This window comes from Camelus dromedarius, chromosome 4, assembly GCF_036321535.1.
Source record: "Camelus dromedarius isolate mCamDro1 chromosome 4, mCamDro1.pat, whole genome shotgun sequence".
Lineage (NCBI taxonomy): Eukaryota > Metazoa > Chordata > Mammalia > Artiodactyla > Camelidae > Camelus > Camelus dromedarius.
In genome coordinates, this window is record NC_087439.1 from 55,236,017 (window position 1) to 55,253,707 (window position 17,691).

At 33.8% G+C, this 17,691-nt stretch overlaps 1 protein-coding gene across 1 annotated transcript in view; it reads left to right on the top strand.

The window, feature by feature from the left end:
* The window catches only part of NUP35 (nucleoporin 35), a 25,522-nt gene extending 9,484 nt beyond the window's left edge, over positions 1-16,038 (top strand). Inside the window, exons 5-9 of the mRNA XM_010991699.3 lie at positions 9,631-9,772; positions 12,294-12,363; positions 13,156-13,284; positions 14,353-14,517; positions 15,384-16,038. Coding sequence (XP_010990001.1) covers positions 9,631-9,772; positions 12,294-12,363; positions 13,156-13,284; positions 14,353-14,517; positions 15,384-15,461 — 584 coding nt within the window. The 3' untranslated portion in view covers positions 15,462-16,038. The remainder of the gene's footprint in view (positions 1-9,630; positions 9,773-12,293; positions 12,364-13,155; positions 13,285-14,352; positions 14,518-15,383) is intronic.
* Positions 16,039-17,691: the final 1,653 nt, after the last annotated feature.

Genomic DNA, 17,691 nt, shown 5'->3' on the forward strand with positions numbered 1-17,691 from the left:
ATGAACCAGATCAACAATTATATAAAACAGAATGTGCTAAACGCTCTGTTAAAAGGCAAGATGGATAACAAAGTAATATCCAATGACAAGTTAGATCTTTTTACCCTGCAAATCTCAATTTCTTCAGTCTGAGCCATCACTGGCAAATCTTAAAGTTTAGATTTCTACAAGCAGTTTGTTCAAGGCTATTTCTATTATGGCTACCAGATTTCTTCGAGCCTCCACCCACTGCCTGATTCCAAAGCCAGGTGCAGACTTTTAGGTATTTGTTATAGCAGCACCACTTGGTACCAAAATCTGTATTAGTTTAAAATTGTTGCCATAACAAGTTATCCCAAACTTAGTGGCTTAAAGCAACACAAATGTATTATCTCACTGTTTCTATAGGTCAGATCTCTGGGCACAGCTTGGTTCTTTGCTTTAGAGCTCAGGTGTTAGCAGGGCTGTGTTCTCTTCTGGAAGCTTTGTGGGTGAATCTGCTTCCCAGCTTATTCAGTTTGTTGGCCAAATTCAGTTCCATGTCGTTATGGGACCAAGGTCCCTGTTTCTTTTCTGGCTGTTGCCCGTAGGTTGTTTTCAGCTTCTAGAGGCTGCCCTTCTCCCCTGCTCATGGTTCCCATCCATCTTCAAAGACAGCCATGGCAGATCAGGTCCTTTTTTATGCCTTGTATCTCTCTGAACTCTCTTCTGCTGTATCTCTGACTTTTCTGCCATCTGCTGCTGTTAAGGGTTCATTTGATTACTTTGGGCTCACTGGAATAATCCAGGGTAATTCCTCATTTTAAGACCAGCTGATAAATAACCTTAATTCTATCTGCAAAGTCCTTTCACAGCAATACCTGGATTAGAGTTTGATTGAATTACCAATTAGTCAAACCAGGGGACAGAAACTTTGGGGCCATGTCTTTAGATTTCTGTCTGTGACATATATTATGGTGAAAAATCTAGGATGTCGATGTCACCTCTGTCTCAGTTACTTTACATAATACTTGAGGTGAAATGTTCTAGGGGAATTAGTTCAAGTTTTAGCAGTCTTAATTTGATCAGACAAATAGGTAGATGACAGTGCTTTGTTATGTGGCTATTTGCTACAGTAGCGACTATTTAGTTGAGTCAGTAAGTGGTCCTAGAGACATTGAAAATGCAAAAATATGTAATGTTAAATAATGTATTTTATACTTTAAAGGATCTCTTAGTTGTCTGAAAGGCATGCGTTATAATTCTTATTGCTGTCAAGTGGAAGAGCACAGGATTAAAATTAATTAAACCTCCTTTTGTTAATTTATTTTTTCCTAATACTGTAACTTCTATGAGTTTCTTGTACTTTTTGAAAACATGTATGAAAATAGGAGAACCATGATAAATACACCTGTCATAAATTGGCCACTGGAAACCACTGCTGCTTCTACTTTGAGTTTAAGGTATTTATGTATAGAAAGTCTTAATGGGGCATAAGTGAAAAAGAATACTTTTGAAAAAAATGTGATGGGCGTGATGACCTATTATGCATGGCCAGTAGTAAACAAGAAACCGAAAAAAGGAATTGAGAAAATTGAGGGAGAAAATTTACACTTTTCCCTTAGAGCTGTTTTTTTAGCCATAATTTTCATATTAAATGAATGAGAAGTTCTTGTATAATTTATAAATTTTAACTGTCTGAGATTGGAAACTTTTATAAAGAGAGATCATGGGATCTAATGGCATGAGTGGTATTTTATGCTTAGGTCTTTTTATCTGATAAAGAGATTTCGGTTAGTTTTAAATTCTATAACTCATGTTAAGAATCTCTTATAGAGTCTTATTTCTGGGGCAGGAGAACCTTGGTCACATGACAGAGTGGGAAATCTGGATTAAAGAGTTTCAGAACTTTTCAACCATGGTATATTATTGGCTCTGGTAAAGAATATTGAAAGTTTGCCCTATCTATCCCCATCCTCACCTTCAATTTTCTTCTGTTACTATTTAAATATTCCTTTACTTTTTCATTCTTTAATTTAAAAAAAAAATTTTGAGACATTCTTTCATTTATCTATCAGCTCTCTTCTCCAGTGGTATAGCCACTGATAGCCACTGAATTAGAATCCTTAACAACATGTTAGCATGTTGTTAAAAGATTAAGTGTGGTATTTGGACTATAGCAGTTTTTGGCTACTTTTGTTGATGACAGGAACTCAGAATTCTGATAGTGTTCCCAGAACGGTAGATAAAGGACTAATTTATTTATCTGTGAGTGACCTTTCCCTGACACTTCTTTATCTGATCTGGGTTAGCTGTTCCTCGTATGTGCTCCTGTAAAACTCTCTGCTAGGCTCTTATCTTTCTCTATTACTTGATTATGATCTTCAGGACAGAAATTTCTTCTATATATCTTTGTTGTTTACCACATCACAGAGCTGGGTACAAAGGGACCTCAGTAAATGTAGGTTGACTGAATAGATTGGTGTATGTAAGTTGTAGTGGGTTAAATGGTGCACTCCTGCAATGATATGTTCACATCCTAACTCCTGGAACCTTGATTATTGCTTTATGTGGCTAAAGGATAGAATTAAGTTAAGGATCTTGAGAGGGGTAGCTCTCAAGGAGAGTTTAGACTAGAGTTAAGGAGAGAGGCAGAGTGGAAGGTAATCCTGGTAACTACCTGGGTGGGCCCTAAATCCAATTACAAGTATTGTTAGAGGCAGAGAGAAATCTGACACAGACAGAAGGGACATACAAAGGAGAAGGTGAGAGACTGTAAACAGAGTGTTGGCTACTTTTCCTCTCTTGGATTGGCCTGCTCCCAAATCTCGGGAGTGTACTGTATTTTTACTTTACTTCCTTTTTACTTTACTCATCAAATTTTGTTTATATAAAAATAAACATAAATGTTGTAGTCATAAGCCAATGAACACCAAAACTTACCAGCAGTCACCAGAAGCTACAAGGGGCAGGCAATAATTAGTGCCTTCAACAGGCGTTTGACTCTGCTGAAAACTTGATCTTGGACTTCTAGCCTCAATAAATTCTATTTTAAGCCACTCAGTTTGTGGTCATTTGTTACAGCAGACAGAGGAAACTAATACACATATATTGTGTGTTTTTGTTTTTGTTTTTTAACTTTTTTATTGAGTTATAGTCATTTTACAATGTTGTGTCAATTTCCAGTGTAGAGCACAATTTTTTAGTTATAGATGAACACACATATATTCATTGTTGCATTTTTTTCGCTGTGAGCTACCACAACGTCTTGTATGTATTTCCCTGTGCTATACAGTATACTCTTGTTTATTTACATCTCCCTCACATTATCTGAATATAATTAAAATATATCAAACTTTATTCCTTTGTCAGTGTTTATATTATTATGATTATATAAACATTGTTTAGTGCTGCACTAAGTATATTATAATTCTTCCTGTAAAATTTTTATTTTTCTTTAGTTAATAACTGTCTATTTTCTGTCTGTTTAATTTTCTATGTGTCATCTGCTCCTTTTCTTTTAAGCAAATACTGTGCTGCTATGATACATATCTATCTTTTTTAAAATGCTCAAACATAGTGTCAAACACATTTTTGTTTTTGTTTTAAAATGAGAACTTCTCTCTTAGTTTCTCTTTTGGCTGTTCCCTATATCACCTTTATGCACAGCTATCATCCTAGGATTTACCTTAGTAAATTTCTAGAGTTGAGCTATTTTTCCTAGTTAGCTTGTTTTCTTCTTAGTTTATTCCCTAATTTTAGTGAAGAACATATTTGAGTAATTTTCTAGGAAAGCTTGCTTGGGAATTGAAATTGAGGACTTTATGTTTAAAATGCTTTTTGTCTGCCTTGAAGTGGATTGCTAGTTTTGCTGGTTATAGAACTTTAGGCTGGAATTTTGGAGGCATCATTCTTTTGTCTTGTAGCTTCTAGTGTTCTGCAGAAGTCAGTTGCAGTAATGATTCCTGAGTTGTGGTATGTGGCCTGGTTTCAAAAAATTTAAGATCTTTCTATGGTTAGTGTTTTCAATTTCACAGATGTACTTTGATGTGGGACTTTTTCATTTGTTTTGCTGGGAAATTGGTGGATCCTTTAAATCAAGACATCCTGAGTTCTGGGAAACTTCCCTGTATTTGATAATAGCTTTCCAATGTTTCCTCTGTTCCTCTTTCTGGGATTCCTTCTGTTTGTGAGAACTGCAGAGACTTCTAAATTTCTACTTTTTCTCCATTAAGATTACCTTTTATATCTATATTCTGCTTTCTGAAAGATGTTTCACAATCTCAGTTTCCAACTCATCTAATTTTTTGTTTTGTCATTTTAATTTCCAGTAACTTTTTTTGTTGTTGTTCTGTGAATGTACTTAAACATGTAGCATTATTGTTTCATGGGTAAAATAACTTATCAGTAAGATTAATATTGGTCTTTTAATCCTGCTCATCTTGTCTGTTTCCTTCTAGTTCTTGTTTTTTTCTTTTTTTCCACCTCTTCTTCCTTTCTTGGTGGAGGCATATTTATTGAATGAGGCACCAAAAAGCTACTTGAAATCTGTTTGTGTGTGTTTTGTGTGTGTGTTAACTATGGTAGGAGTGGGGAAATTGGTGGAGAAAGGCTGTTTTTTCTCTTTTTGGGCTTCAGTGTAGGGGGGATTGGACAGTTAGGTAAATTTTTGTTGGGAAAATCTTTGATTTCAGCATATATAGGTCTTTTTTCTCTTAAATTTCCCAAGGAAGAATTATTTAATATTCTAAGGTGGTGTTCTGAATATAGAAAGGAAGAAGTCTTCTTTTCAATGTGCAGATTTTCACTTAGTGTCTTATAGTTGTTCTCCTGTGACTGGGACCCATTGAGATTCTTCTTCCTCAGAGACTAAAGCTTTGGTCTCTTGGGAGTGGAGTGGCCAAGTGACAATCATCTGGTTGTATAAGGTGAGGAAAGGCTTGCCATCTAATCCCTTATTACACACGTTAAAACTAGTTTTCCTTGATTTCAACCAGGAGCCTCTTTCACATCTTTCACAGCTTTTGTCGTCTTCAAAACTTAAGACTTTCTAGAAAGACTGTCATTAGGTTGTCTGACAAGGATTAGAGATGAATACACATGTTCAGTTTGCCGTATTATTTTGGACGTTGTTATATGCACTGTTCAGTATTATTCTGGTACAATGAGTTTGTCAAACTGAAAAGTGAGGAAACAGTCCCTATAAGATTGCCCCCCCCCTTCTGATGCCAACTGCAAGTTTTGGGGGGTACCGAGGGCAACCCTCACTTCAGACCTGCTGTCTGCAAATTCAGGTGTTGCCAAACTCACTGTAAGGTTTGATAATTCACTAGAAAGACTTAGGACCCACTGAAAGTGCTATACTAATGTTATAATTTTATTATAGCAAAAAGATACAAATTAGAACCATCTAAAGAAAGATTGTAGGAGGAAGTCTGAAGGGGGTCTAAACAAGAACTTCTGTAACATGTTACCTTCTGGGCATTGATACATGGCACAACACAGAGTCTTGCCAAGTGGGGAAGCTCGCTGGAACTTCCATGCCCTGAGTTTTCACTGGAGCTTCATTACATAAAAACGATTGATTGACTCATTGATTGAGTGACCAAACTCAGTCTCCAACCCTTCTTCTGCCCAGAGGTGGGATAATATCATTGACTCAAAGCTACAACCTTTTCATTATGTGGTTGGCTCATGGTTTGGTTTTTGTGGCATGACATGCCCTCACCATGAGCACCTTGTTAGCATAACTATCAGATGTTTTTGAGGTTGAGGGGCTTGCTATGAATAGCAAAAACACTCCCTTCCCTGGGGAAATTCCTAGAGTTTAGAGGTTGTCTTCCAGAAACCTGACAAAGGCGAGGCATCTCTTTGGGCTGAGGCCAAATTCTTTATTATACATTGTGCTACGTTGTTTCATGGTAAGAAGGTAACCAACACTGCCAGGAACCTCTTTTTTTTCCCCCTCCAAGTTTCATATTGCCATGTATCTGTTTTAAATTTCCCACTCTTTATGTCTTTTATTTTCATTTAGGTTTGTGGTCTGTTTTGAAATAATTGAATCTGGTCTTTAATTGAAGACATTTTCATAAAGAGTACTAAGTTATTTTGCCCTCCACTTCAGTCTGATCTTAAGAAGACTGTTGGAATAGTGATTTACCAAGGGAAATTCATTACGGTTCAATTTGATATGGTTTGGTAGACATACTTTATTTTCATCTTATAAAGTATTGCATGTGAGTACCAGAAGTCTGATTGAAAGGAAGTAAAATCAGTGGAGCAATGAAACATTAACAAGGTGGGGGGCAATTATGCTAAAGTTATGTAAATAGTTTTAGATTACAAGTAATTATGTTTTTCAGAGTAGTTGACAGGGCAAAAATTAGATTGCTTATTTGTTTGAGACTTAATTTTAATTTGCTTTATTTTTAAAGGTCATAATGGTTGTCTCATTTTGAGCCTTGATTTAATTTCTTGCTTGAAGGTTATCACATGATGTAGCAAAACTAAATTGTACCTTTCTAATGGTAATACAGGACATAATAATTTTGAATTGGCTTCAGATTTTATTCTCAAATAGCTTTTACAATCTTTTCTGTGTTAAAGGCATGTCTTTGTAGTAAGAACTAAATTTATTGGAATATCTTTTGCATGCTTTTCTTTATTTCCTAGAGAGTTGATAAGTTAGTTGTTTAGCAGAGAATTGTCAAAGTGGGGTGTTTCATTTTAAATCAGCCTTACTTTATAAATGTTTTGTACCTATTAAATGCATCTATGATGATGAGGAAGAAGAATAATTGCTAGGAAAAAGAAATTGCTAAATGTGTTATAGCATGTATGCAGCTTGACATTCTTTTCAGTTATTTACTTTATATTGTCTCTTTTAAGCATGAACTCAGTTTTAAAATTAGATAAATCTATAAGGCTGAGCCATCTAATATACTAGGATTCCATTTCCTTCTTGTATATCTTTTTGTTTTCTCTAGAGTTAATAATCTTACGTATCTTCATTTGCTTGATTACTATTATAAAAATAATTGAATATTCATTTCTCAAGTTTCTGTCTGCTAAATTGTTTTTAGACTGGTTACTAGACAGCTGAACATAAATAGTCAGTTTTGAGCATCATTTTTTTTTTTCCAGTAGAGTCTAGGATAGTGTTCTGTGTTAAATAGATTTTTTAGTAAGCCTAATAGATTTTTGGTGATCTGAAATGTATTGTTTTCTTAAGGAAAGGCTACATTAGTGGGTTAAATTAGATTAATTCTGGTTTCTAAATTTGAGTCCAGACGAAGTAAAGGATTCAAATTGTATGGCATAAGGAGTTAAGAATTTTGAAATCCTTAGATGATCATAGGTTTCCTTTTTAGCTAAAATCACATTGTTGCATTATAGTTTTTACTTGATTGATGCCTTTAACTTTTAATTCTGTTGAGGGTGTAGTTTTGGTTTTGTACTGTTTGGAGGCAAGAGAATGGACATCATTCCTGGAGGTCTTTTGTTTTAGACTTGACTCTCAATATATTTGTGCTGTTGATGCAAAAGAATAATTATACCAAGTGCATCACTTATAGAATTGAAGTTATGTATTATTAAAACAGTTAACTTCTGTGAGTTCTTTTCTATCTAATATTCCATTTGATTCTTGGAGTAACAGATAAGTCTTCTGTTATAGGTTAATTTATGGATATAATAAAGAGAAACATTTATTACAGGTTTATGGAGATTTAGTTGATATTGTGGAGTTTAAATTATACGGTGTGTTGATTGGATACACTTACTTTAACAAAATGACAGTAGTATTAGCGTTAGCTGACACTTTCATCATGTTACTTAATTACCATTTCTCTTTTGTGGTGAGAACCACAAGCTACACTATTAGTGGCTTTTAAGTATATCATACAGTATTGTTACTGATAATCACCATGCTGTACTTTAGATCCCCAGAACTTATTTATCTATGACTGGAAGTTTGTACCCTTTGACTAACAACTCCCCAAACCCCTCATCCTCTAGCCCTTGGTAACTACAACTCTGCTCTCTTTCTGTGAGTTCTTCTTTTTTACATTTCACATATAAGTGAGGTGATTTATATCTGTCTTTCTCTGTCTGACTTCTTTCACTTGACATCATGAACATCATGCCCTCAAGGTCCATCCATATTGTCACAAATGGCAGGATGTCCTTCTTCATGACTGAATAATATTCCATTGAATGTATGTACCACATCTTCTTTATCCATTCATCCTTTGGACCCTTAGATTGTGTCCATATTTTGGCTGTTGTATATAATGCTGCAGTGAACATGGGAGTGCACATATCTCTTTGAGACCCTGTTTTCATTTTCTTTGGATATATGCTCAGATGTGGGTTTGCTGGATTATATGGTAGCTCTATTTTTTAATTTTTTTGAGGAACCTCTGTACTGTTTCCCATAGTGTGTGTACCACCTTATATTCCCACCAACAGTGTACAGGGATTCCTTTTTCTTCAAATCCTTACCAACACTTATCTCTTGTCTTTTTGATAATAGCCATTCTAAAAAGTATGAGGTAATATCTCACTGTGGTTTTGATTTGCATTTTCCTGATGATTGGTGATGTTGAACACCTTTTTTTGTACCTGTTGGCCATATATATGTCTTCTTTGAAAAAATGTCTATTCAGTTCCTCTGCCTATTTTTTGATTTTTTGAATTTTTTGCTATTTGTATGAATTTCTTATATATTTTGGATATTAACCCCATCTGATATGTATATACATACATATTCCTCATCACCCACCTCTGCTTTATTATTTTTTTTTCCTATGGGATTTTCTGTTTTCTAATATACTAGGTGTTTACTTGTCTCTTTTCCAGTAGAAGTTAAGCTCTATTAGAGATTTTCCCCCCTTTGATCTAACTTGATCACTACTGTATTTAATACCTGGAATGATGCTTGATGCATATTTAAGTGCTGAAAAAATATTTCTTATATGAGTGAATCATTATTACTACTCCAAAGATGAAAGGAAAATAGTTTCTGCTTCTCAGAAATGTGTGGTCTCAATAAGAGAGAGCCTCTGAGACAAAATGAACACATAAAGTATTTAGCTTGGCTTGTTGGACATGAAGTACTCATTAATTGGTAGTTGTTTTTGAAGGATAAGAAAAGAAAGAACAGAATCAGACAGTTCAGATAGAAATGACCTGAATAAAAAGAAAAATGCATTCACATCTTAGGGACTAGGGTGGATACTGTTTAGGGGCATATTGGAAAAATAAGGTTGGGACTATATTGTGGAGGCTAAGGCATTTGGAGTTTTGTGTGTGATGAGGAGTTATTATTTTTAAAGCAGAGGTGCCATGATGAAAGCAGTAGGTTTGGAGGATGAGTCCTTGAGGTTAACTGGAGGTCCTTCTGGTGCAGGCTTAACTGGAAATTACTAAAGCATTTAGCAAATTTATAATAAATTATAAAACATTTGAAAAATCATAAGTTATGATCAAATTTTGATGACTTCCTCACAGATTGGTAGGATATAATTACCATTTGATTATAGTATGTATTTTGAATTATTTATGCAGTTGCCAACTTTTAATATACTTTTTCATTTAAAAACTAAGGCTTTGATTTAAAATAAACCTAGATGTTTATATCAGTTAACTAACTTACTAAATATACTAATATAGGGCAAAGTATGTTTAGTCCAGCAAATATTGGTCAACCACGAAAGACAACGTTATCTCCTGCCCAGATGGATCCTTTTTATACTCAAGGAGATTCTCTGACATCTGAAGATCACCTTGATGACACTTGGGTGACTGTGTTCGGGTAAGGTTTCTGGATCATTTACCTTAAAAAAATTTTTATAACAAATATTATCAAACATATAAACATTTTTAAACATTGTACAACAAACACCCATATACCCACCTAGATTCTACAGTTGCTAACAGTTTGCTACATTTGTTGTGTCTACTGTTCCTTTTTTGTTGTTGTTGTTAGGTTTCAGAGTAAGTTACAGACATCAGTACACATCACCTCGACATTTCAGCATGTATATTTTTAAGTAATGTTCAATTTTTGTAAGATTTTCCCATCATTTATCTGTCTCTTATCAGATTATTTATCTTCATATTCGCTGGTTATTGGAAGAGGGTTGCCCCCTTTAGAATTAGGAAGCCCCCCTCTCTCTTATTAGTGCCTGTGTCTGTGTTCATATTGGGCTTAAGCAGTTTTGAACTAACAAATTGAATTTAATTTGTGTAACACATACATACTATGTCACAGGGTTGGTACTTTCTAGTTAGAGAATATTGAATATTAATAGAAATTGTGCATGACAGTCCTAGATGCATTTTGAATAGATTTTTAGATCTAAAAAAATTACTTTACAACATCTTAGAGGCCATATTGCATTGTTTACAGATGAGGAAACTGAAGTATAGACCAATTAAGAGATTTACTCAGAGGCTTACATCTAGTTATTAGTAAAGCTTCAGCAAAAACCTAGGTCTTTTATTTTCAGGCTATTATTTATACTGTCTACATAATGTTGGTTTCTGAAAGTGTGACATCATACTGATACTGGACCTTACTATATTTAGTTTTAGGGTAAAAAATAGAAACGGTACTAGTTCCTTGAAGGAAGAACCATGCATAGTAAATATTAGTGGACTTTATATATTCAATATGCTTAAATTTTTAAAATTCAAAAGAATATAGTAAAATTTTATCTTCCCACTTTTTTCCCTAGCTACAGTTTTTCTGCTTTGTAAGGCAATAATTGCCACCTGTTTTTTGTGTGACCTTCCAGAGAGATTATATATTACTGATTCTGTTTAGGTAAAAAGCAGGGTCGCTGCTTTCCCTTGTTCTCCAGGAAGCCCATGCTAAGCCCTGTATTCATAGCAGTTAGGCTGGCTGCTGCTGCTTTTTCCCCCTTGTTTTGTATTTAAATTTTTGCATTCTCTAATGAAGTAAGTGGCTGTATGTGTTTGAACATGCATGTCTCTCAAGTCTGTTTTCAGGTTCAGTAGTAGTGCTGTCACTTTTAAGATTTCTCAGTAATTGAATAAATTACTTGAAGTACTTCTGCTAATCCTTCATTTTAAAGACATCCACTTTGCTAGCTATTTATTTTCTGTTGGTTTTATGTTTTAGTAACCCTGTATATGAGTTTAGTTGCAAGAATGGAAGCATTTTCTTCTAAGGGATAAAATATTTTGGTCATTTATAGGCAAGTACATCTAAAATACATTATGTATGTTCTTTCTTTGATAATTTAACTTTTTCTTGCTGACACAGGGTTGTCATGAAGTATCATTTATTGTTTTAGGGTGATTCTTTGACAGGATATTGGAATATTTCTACTCAAAGTGGTCCTAGACTCTTAGAATTAAGTTTTATTGATCAGAATTATGTTTTATTTCTCAAGTACCTCCCTCACTTGCAACCATTATTTCTCCCTTTCAGTTTTTTTAGTTCTGCTTTGTAGCTATCCTGACTCATTTGTTGTTTTACTTTGGGTTTTCTTTCAATATTCAATGTAAGAAATCTTATGTCCATACTTATATAACATAAAATAAATTTCCAGTCCTAAATGCAATGTGTATTTTAGTTACAGATTTTAATGTGTCGAGTTTCTCATTTATTTTTTTGACGAACATTTGTTTTCTTTAGGGTTCTAATCCAAGCTCCAGATAACTGAAGTTACTAGTTAAGGAAACTCCAGATTTTCAGGTTGAAAATAGGTTATTGTAATATCCAAACCCTACAGAATTTATAAAGAAGAAAGTAAAAATCATTTAGAATTTTCTCATACAGAGGTGTGGCTATTAAAATTTTGGTAACCATCTTTTGAATTGTTCATTTACCATTGATACTGGTTCTGACTATTTTTGTGTCATGACTACATTTCTGAATTTCAGGTAGTGCTCATTACATATTGGTATTACTATGTAATTTAAAATTCTTTCCCTTTTAATAACAATAGTAGTATATCTAAGTATTTCTCTCCCCCCGCCACACGTCAAATAAGTTATACACAGAACTGCAACTTCATAGTTCTTTTCTACGGGTTATGATAATGGCAGTGAGAATGGGATTTTAGAGTTGGAATCTGGGGATGGAGGAAAATGGCTGAGTCAAAACTTATTTTAACATATTTGCTTTTGAGTGATGGGCAGATGAATAGATTTAGCTAATATAGGGGAAAACAGGATGAACAAGGGTCTCTTATTAATATTCTAGACAACTGGGGGCAGTTTATCTTGAAACACTTTTAAGTATGACAATTTATATTTCTATTTATTATGAAAGTTGACTGGACAACTTTTTTTTTTTCCCCAAGGTTTCCTCAAGCATCTGCTTCTTATATATTATTACAGTTTGCACAATATGGGAATATCTTAAAACATGTGGTAAGGCTTAATTCTTTTCAGTTCAAGATTTAGGCTGGAAAGATAAGCTGTGAATTGAGGGAAAACTTTGCTGCTGAATGCTGTTTGTTTTTTCCAAATTTAAAAACTTTTTAAAGTTTTCCTAGAATGTATCTGTCTGGAAGGTTGGAAGTTGCGTAGTATTTGATTAAAAGGGATAAAGAGAGGAGATAAGCAAGAGAATGAGAGTTTCAGGCTTTCCCCCCTTTTAAAAATAGTTCACAGTTGTAAAAGATTATGTCGGGTATTATATTACTGTTTTCCAATTTGAGCTTGTTTTATTGGGGATAAAGAAAAAGGGAAACATTTCTGACCAAAGAGTTCTTGAGGCTTTGTTAGCTTATAGAGAGCTTTAAAAAAAAAAACAAACTATCTTAACCTTGCGCAAGTTATAAATAATAAACCTTTTTTCTGTTACTAGAGATTGATTTAACTGACACAAAATCAGATTAATGAATACAGTTTTAAAAAACTTCGCAGCAAGTGTTGTTAGACCTTTTTGTAAGAAACAGTTATCTTTTGAGAATTACTTTACTTTCAGAGAATATTTGCTACATATTCTTTATATAAGAGACTTGAGAACTAGCTGGAGATTAGTGAAATTGTTTAATAGGATTTTTGTTGAATTCTAGTATGCAGCTTTTTACAGAGCATCAAATAAAAAGTAGAAACAGATTTATCTTTCGTATGTTTCTGTTTTATAATAGAACTCATTAAGTTTAAATTTTTATGTGCTTTATATTTTATTTTAAGAGAAAACTTCATTTTTTGCAGATGTCCAACACAGGAAATTGGATGCATATTCGTTATCAATCTAAACTGCAGGCCCGGAAAGCCTTAAGCAAAGATGGGAGAATTTTTGGAGAGTCCATCATGATTGGTGTAAAACCATGTATAGATAAAGTAAGTTATTGCTCATGTTAGGAAAATAGCTTACTCTATACAAAGAGCACAGATCTCAGTACTAACATTGGTGTTATGTCACTTTGCTTCACTGTGCCTCTCTTGTTTCTTACAAGATGTGATGGATGATATTATAGTATTCTTTTGTGGTGAGCCAAAGATACTTAGTCACAAGACTTTAGAATTTAGAGGTAACACATGCCAGCCCTTTCATTATACTGATACAGAGGTCAAGAGGACTCAGGTAGTTTATCCAGAGTTGTGAAACATGAGGCCTACATTCTAGGTCTTTTAACTTTCAACCCATTCCATTTTTCACGCAAAGCAACATCAAATTCTTTAAAGAGTTTAAAGGAGTTCTGCTATTTCAGAATGAAGTATTTCATATGAATGTTAACTGAGGATTAACTTTTAAAAGGCTGAAGCTTTTTATTAATCATTTCTATTTTTAAAATACTTAAAAATTGATATGTATTTATATACTTATGAAATAATTCTGAGCACAATTTAAACTTTTCTCTGTGACTTGTAAAATCATCATCGTTCTTTAAGTAGATACATGTGAACTTCTACTACCTACCAGGTACTGTTCTTGGCGATTATAGATACACATTAGTACACGAAGCAGACCTGGGTCCTATTATCCTAATCTAGGATGGCTGAGTAGTTGTGTAATTATTATATTGTGCTGTAATAGATGTTTGCAGAGGCTAGAGGAAAATTTGGGGTTACCGGATACTAAATAGTACTGGACTTTGATCCCCAAACCCCCTCAGTTTCCCCAAGAATTCTTTTTTTCTTTCTTGCTGATTTTCCGTAATGTTTACTTTTGAGAGCCTATGTGGAGGATATTTGAGAAAACTGAAGTGGGATTTCAGGCTGGGCATTAGATCTAAGCATTAGCTCTACTAGCTAATATGCATGTATTGTTATCAAGCCTAAAATTATTTGAAAGGTTAATTAAATAAAATATGCTTCTTTTAATAAAGTTTTCTTTGTAAGTAGGATGTAATAGTGGGTAATACATATTATGTTAATAAACAGAGTTCTTCGTTTTTATTTCTCCAGAGTGTTATGGAAAACAGTGACAGGTGTGCTTTATCATCTCCATCTGTAGCCTTTACACCACCAATCAAAACCTTAGGTACACCAACCCAACCTGGGAGTACTCCTAGGATTTCTACCATGAGACCTCTTGCTACAGCATACAAAGCTTCTACTAGTGACTATCAGGTATTTTAAGGATTGAGTAATGGGATATACTTAAAGGCTGCAATGCATAACGTGTTTAACTTTTTCATTGGATTGATTTGTATGCCATTGAATGTTTCCTACTGAAGTTGATTGCCTTGATGAAACCTATAAACTTTGCCTTTTAAAATTTCTTATTTTAAAAATTAGGATTTTGGCCAACTGGAAATTTGTCTTGAATTCTTAAAAAAATTCTTTGCCATTTTTAAAAGCATTTTGGGAGTTTGCTGTTTTAGTTTTTTCTACATTATGTTTGCATACATGAAAAGTCTCTTGTGGACATCTCTGGCATGAGGCAATGTTAACATTCTGTTAGACTGATGACTAAATCTGGTGGTATCATAAATAAGGAACCTCAGGTTGGAACTGAAGAATGATAGAAGTATTATGACTCATTCAGTATGTTATTGTCCCCTATTTAATTAGCCAGGAGTTCTGAACTTACCTAGCTGCAGACATGGCTCCTGAGACAGCAAATAAAATACTTGTGCTTCAGTAGGGCAGTTTGACTTCCCCTGAAATTTGGAGATCATTCAAGAACTGCTTTTGTTTTTTAGATTTTTTTTTTAAACCAGTACTTTAATGTCCTCATCTCTTACAGTTTTTGCGTTGTTTGTTCAGTTTACTAATTTAAGCAGGTGTAATTTGCCTTGCCTAAGGAAAACAATTTTGCTATTTTTAAAAACATAAGGATGTTCTAATTAAATCTATGTTTTAATCTTTAAATATACAATTTCATGCTACAAATGCATTTTACTGTTCAGCTCTTTTAAATTAGCCATTAACTCTAGAATTGACTATGACCCTAAAGAAATCGTAACCTAATAATTATTTGTGTTTTTTAATAGGTTATTTCTGACAGACAGACGCCAAAAAAAGATGAAAGTCTCATATCCAAAGCAATGGAATACATGTTCGGCTGGTAGTAAAGTAAGAGCTAAGAACTCAACTACAAAGGAGAAGGCTGCTACTCTAAGAACCAGTTATCAGGTTACTGCTGGATGTCCTTCGGTTAGTTATATAACCACTCTTGGCAGTGTCATATAGCTGTCTCATACTTCCTTTAGAAGCCTTTTTCTTTAAGGATACAGCAAATTTGTAGCTTGCACTTTAAAAGATATTTGAGATACATTTTAAAGAAACAAAAAAATCCCTGTAAATAAGATTTTGTGCTTTCTATGATAGTGCATGCGTAAGCACAAAAAACTCAGCATTGATTACTGTAAATTACATAGCTGAGTTTGTAGTGAAGCTTTGTCGTCTTCGTGAGTTGGTGAGGTAAATTTCATGAAGGGTAACTGTACAGCTGCTTCTAACAAGACACAAAGATGATAATTAACACTTTGAATTATGGTCTTTTAATTTAGATGATATTTAATATTTTAATTATCCTTGTTTATATATGTCCTGTCCTGGATTGTCATCTTTCAGCTTGTAAGACCAAAACAGTCTTTTTAAAAACCTACTAAAGTTTCTTGATAATAAACTTGTCAATTATATGTATTGAGTAGTTTTTGAAAGTGTGATTTATTAATTACTGCAAAAAGTTTGAAGCCTTCACTGAAACAGATAAAATGTCATGTACCTCCTCCCTATAATCCAGCTTAAATAACTGTGTAACCATAACTATTTTGCTATACTTGTTTTTTCTCTCACCCTTTTGTTTAAAGCATATTTCAGATGTGATATTAACTTAAATACTTGAGGATATATCAGAAAAGAACATTTCCACATGTGAGTAGAATGTAAGTATCACACCTAACAGAGTTAATAATAATTTCTTAACTTCTACTATCCAGTGCATTTAAAAATTTCTCAGTTGTTTCCAGAATTTGCTTGAATTATATGGTTGGTTGGTTGGTTTGAGTCACTGTTGAGACTAGGTCTACACAGTATATTTGGTTTTGTCTTTGGAGTGTCTTAAAGTTTAAATTAGTTCCCCTGTTCAGTACACCACAACTTGTTGAAGGAACCATGTGAGTTGCCTGTGGAGTGTCCCACAGACTGAATTTGATCCAGTGCTTTCTTGTTTAACTTGTTTTATCACTTGTCCCATATCCTAGAAGTTAAATCTAGAGAAGATTAGTTAGATTTTGATCTCACGTTTTTGAGCAAGAATGCTTGATAGTAGTATGGTGTACTTTATATTAAACCAGGAGGTATTTAATTCTGGTTGTCCCACTTTTAATGATCCTCAGGTTGGTCATTGGGCACACAGGCAAAAGCTGGACACCATCCTTGGAAAGTCCCTTGTAAGCTTTTTACCTAATGTTTTTAAAAGCATGCATTAATGATACTTGCCTGAATCAGTTATTTCATTCAGGTTTGCATAGTGATGATTTTCCAAATCTATTATTCTTGTTACATTTATTGGCTGGAATTCTTTCATATAGAAGAACCTTGCTCCATCCACTAGGGATATTTGGTTATCATGGGAAAAAAAAACATTCATACTAAGATAGCAGGATAAATATATTTAATTCTTTATCAGTTTTCATAGTAATTTCTGGTGCCCTGGCAAACTCCATTGCTGTCTTGAGTTTAAAAAGACTTTTTCCCCTTTGATAACAGTATGCAGTTATGCTCCCTCTCCCCACCCTTAAAAAAAATGTGCTGTTTAAGACACTTGCAGTCATTACTTTATTCACATTATCCTCCTTGTCCAGTGAGAACGTCATCAAGCTGGCGCTTGTGGGAAAAGGACGTTTTAATTGACATAATATTTCACCATAGTACATGTATATAGGTAATCTGTATCTTTCTTTATCTTTAATACATCTTTATAAAGAATAAGTAAAACAACACATCGTATGGAAGGTTTTGATGTCCTTTTTAAATCACAGCAAACTACCATTGAAAACTTGTTTAGTTCTCTGAGATGAAGTGACACTATGAAATGTACTGGCATGGATGAAAATCCATTTATCATTACATTTATAGTGTTTTTCACCTGAAACTTTTATATTAAAGTCTTTCTTTTCCAGATTAAATAGGATTATATTTATCATCCTATTTGATTATATACAGAACTCAATTATTCAAGGTAAAAGTGGCTACTAAATCCCAGTGACCTGTTGCATTTGTATTTGAGTTATATACATTTTTGTTAAAGGGCTGTGCTTGTTTTTGTTTTAAGAGGGTGTTTCATTTCTGTAA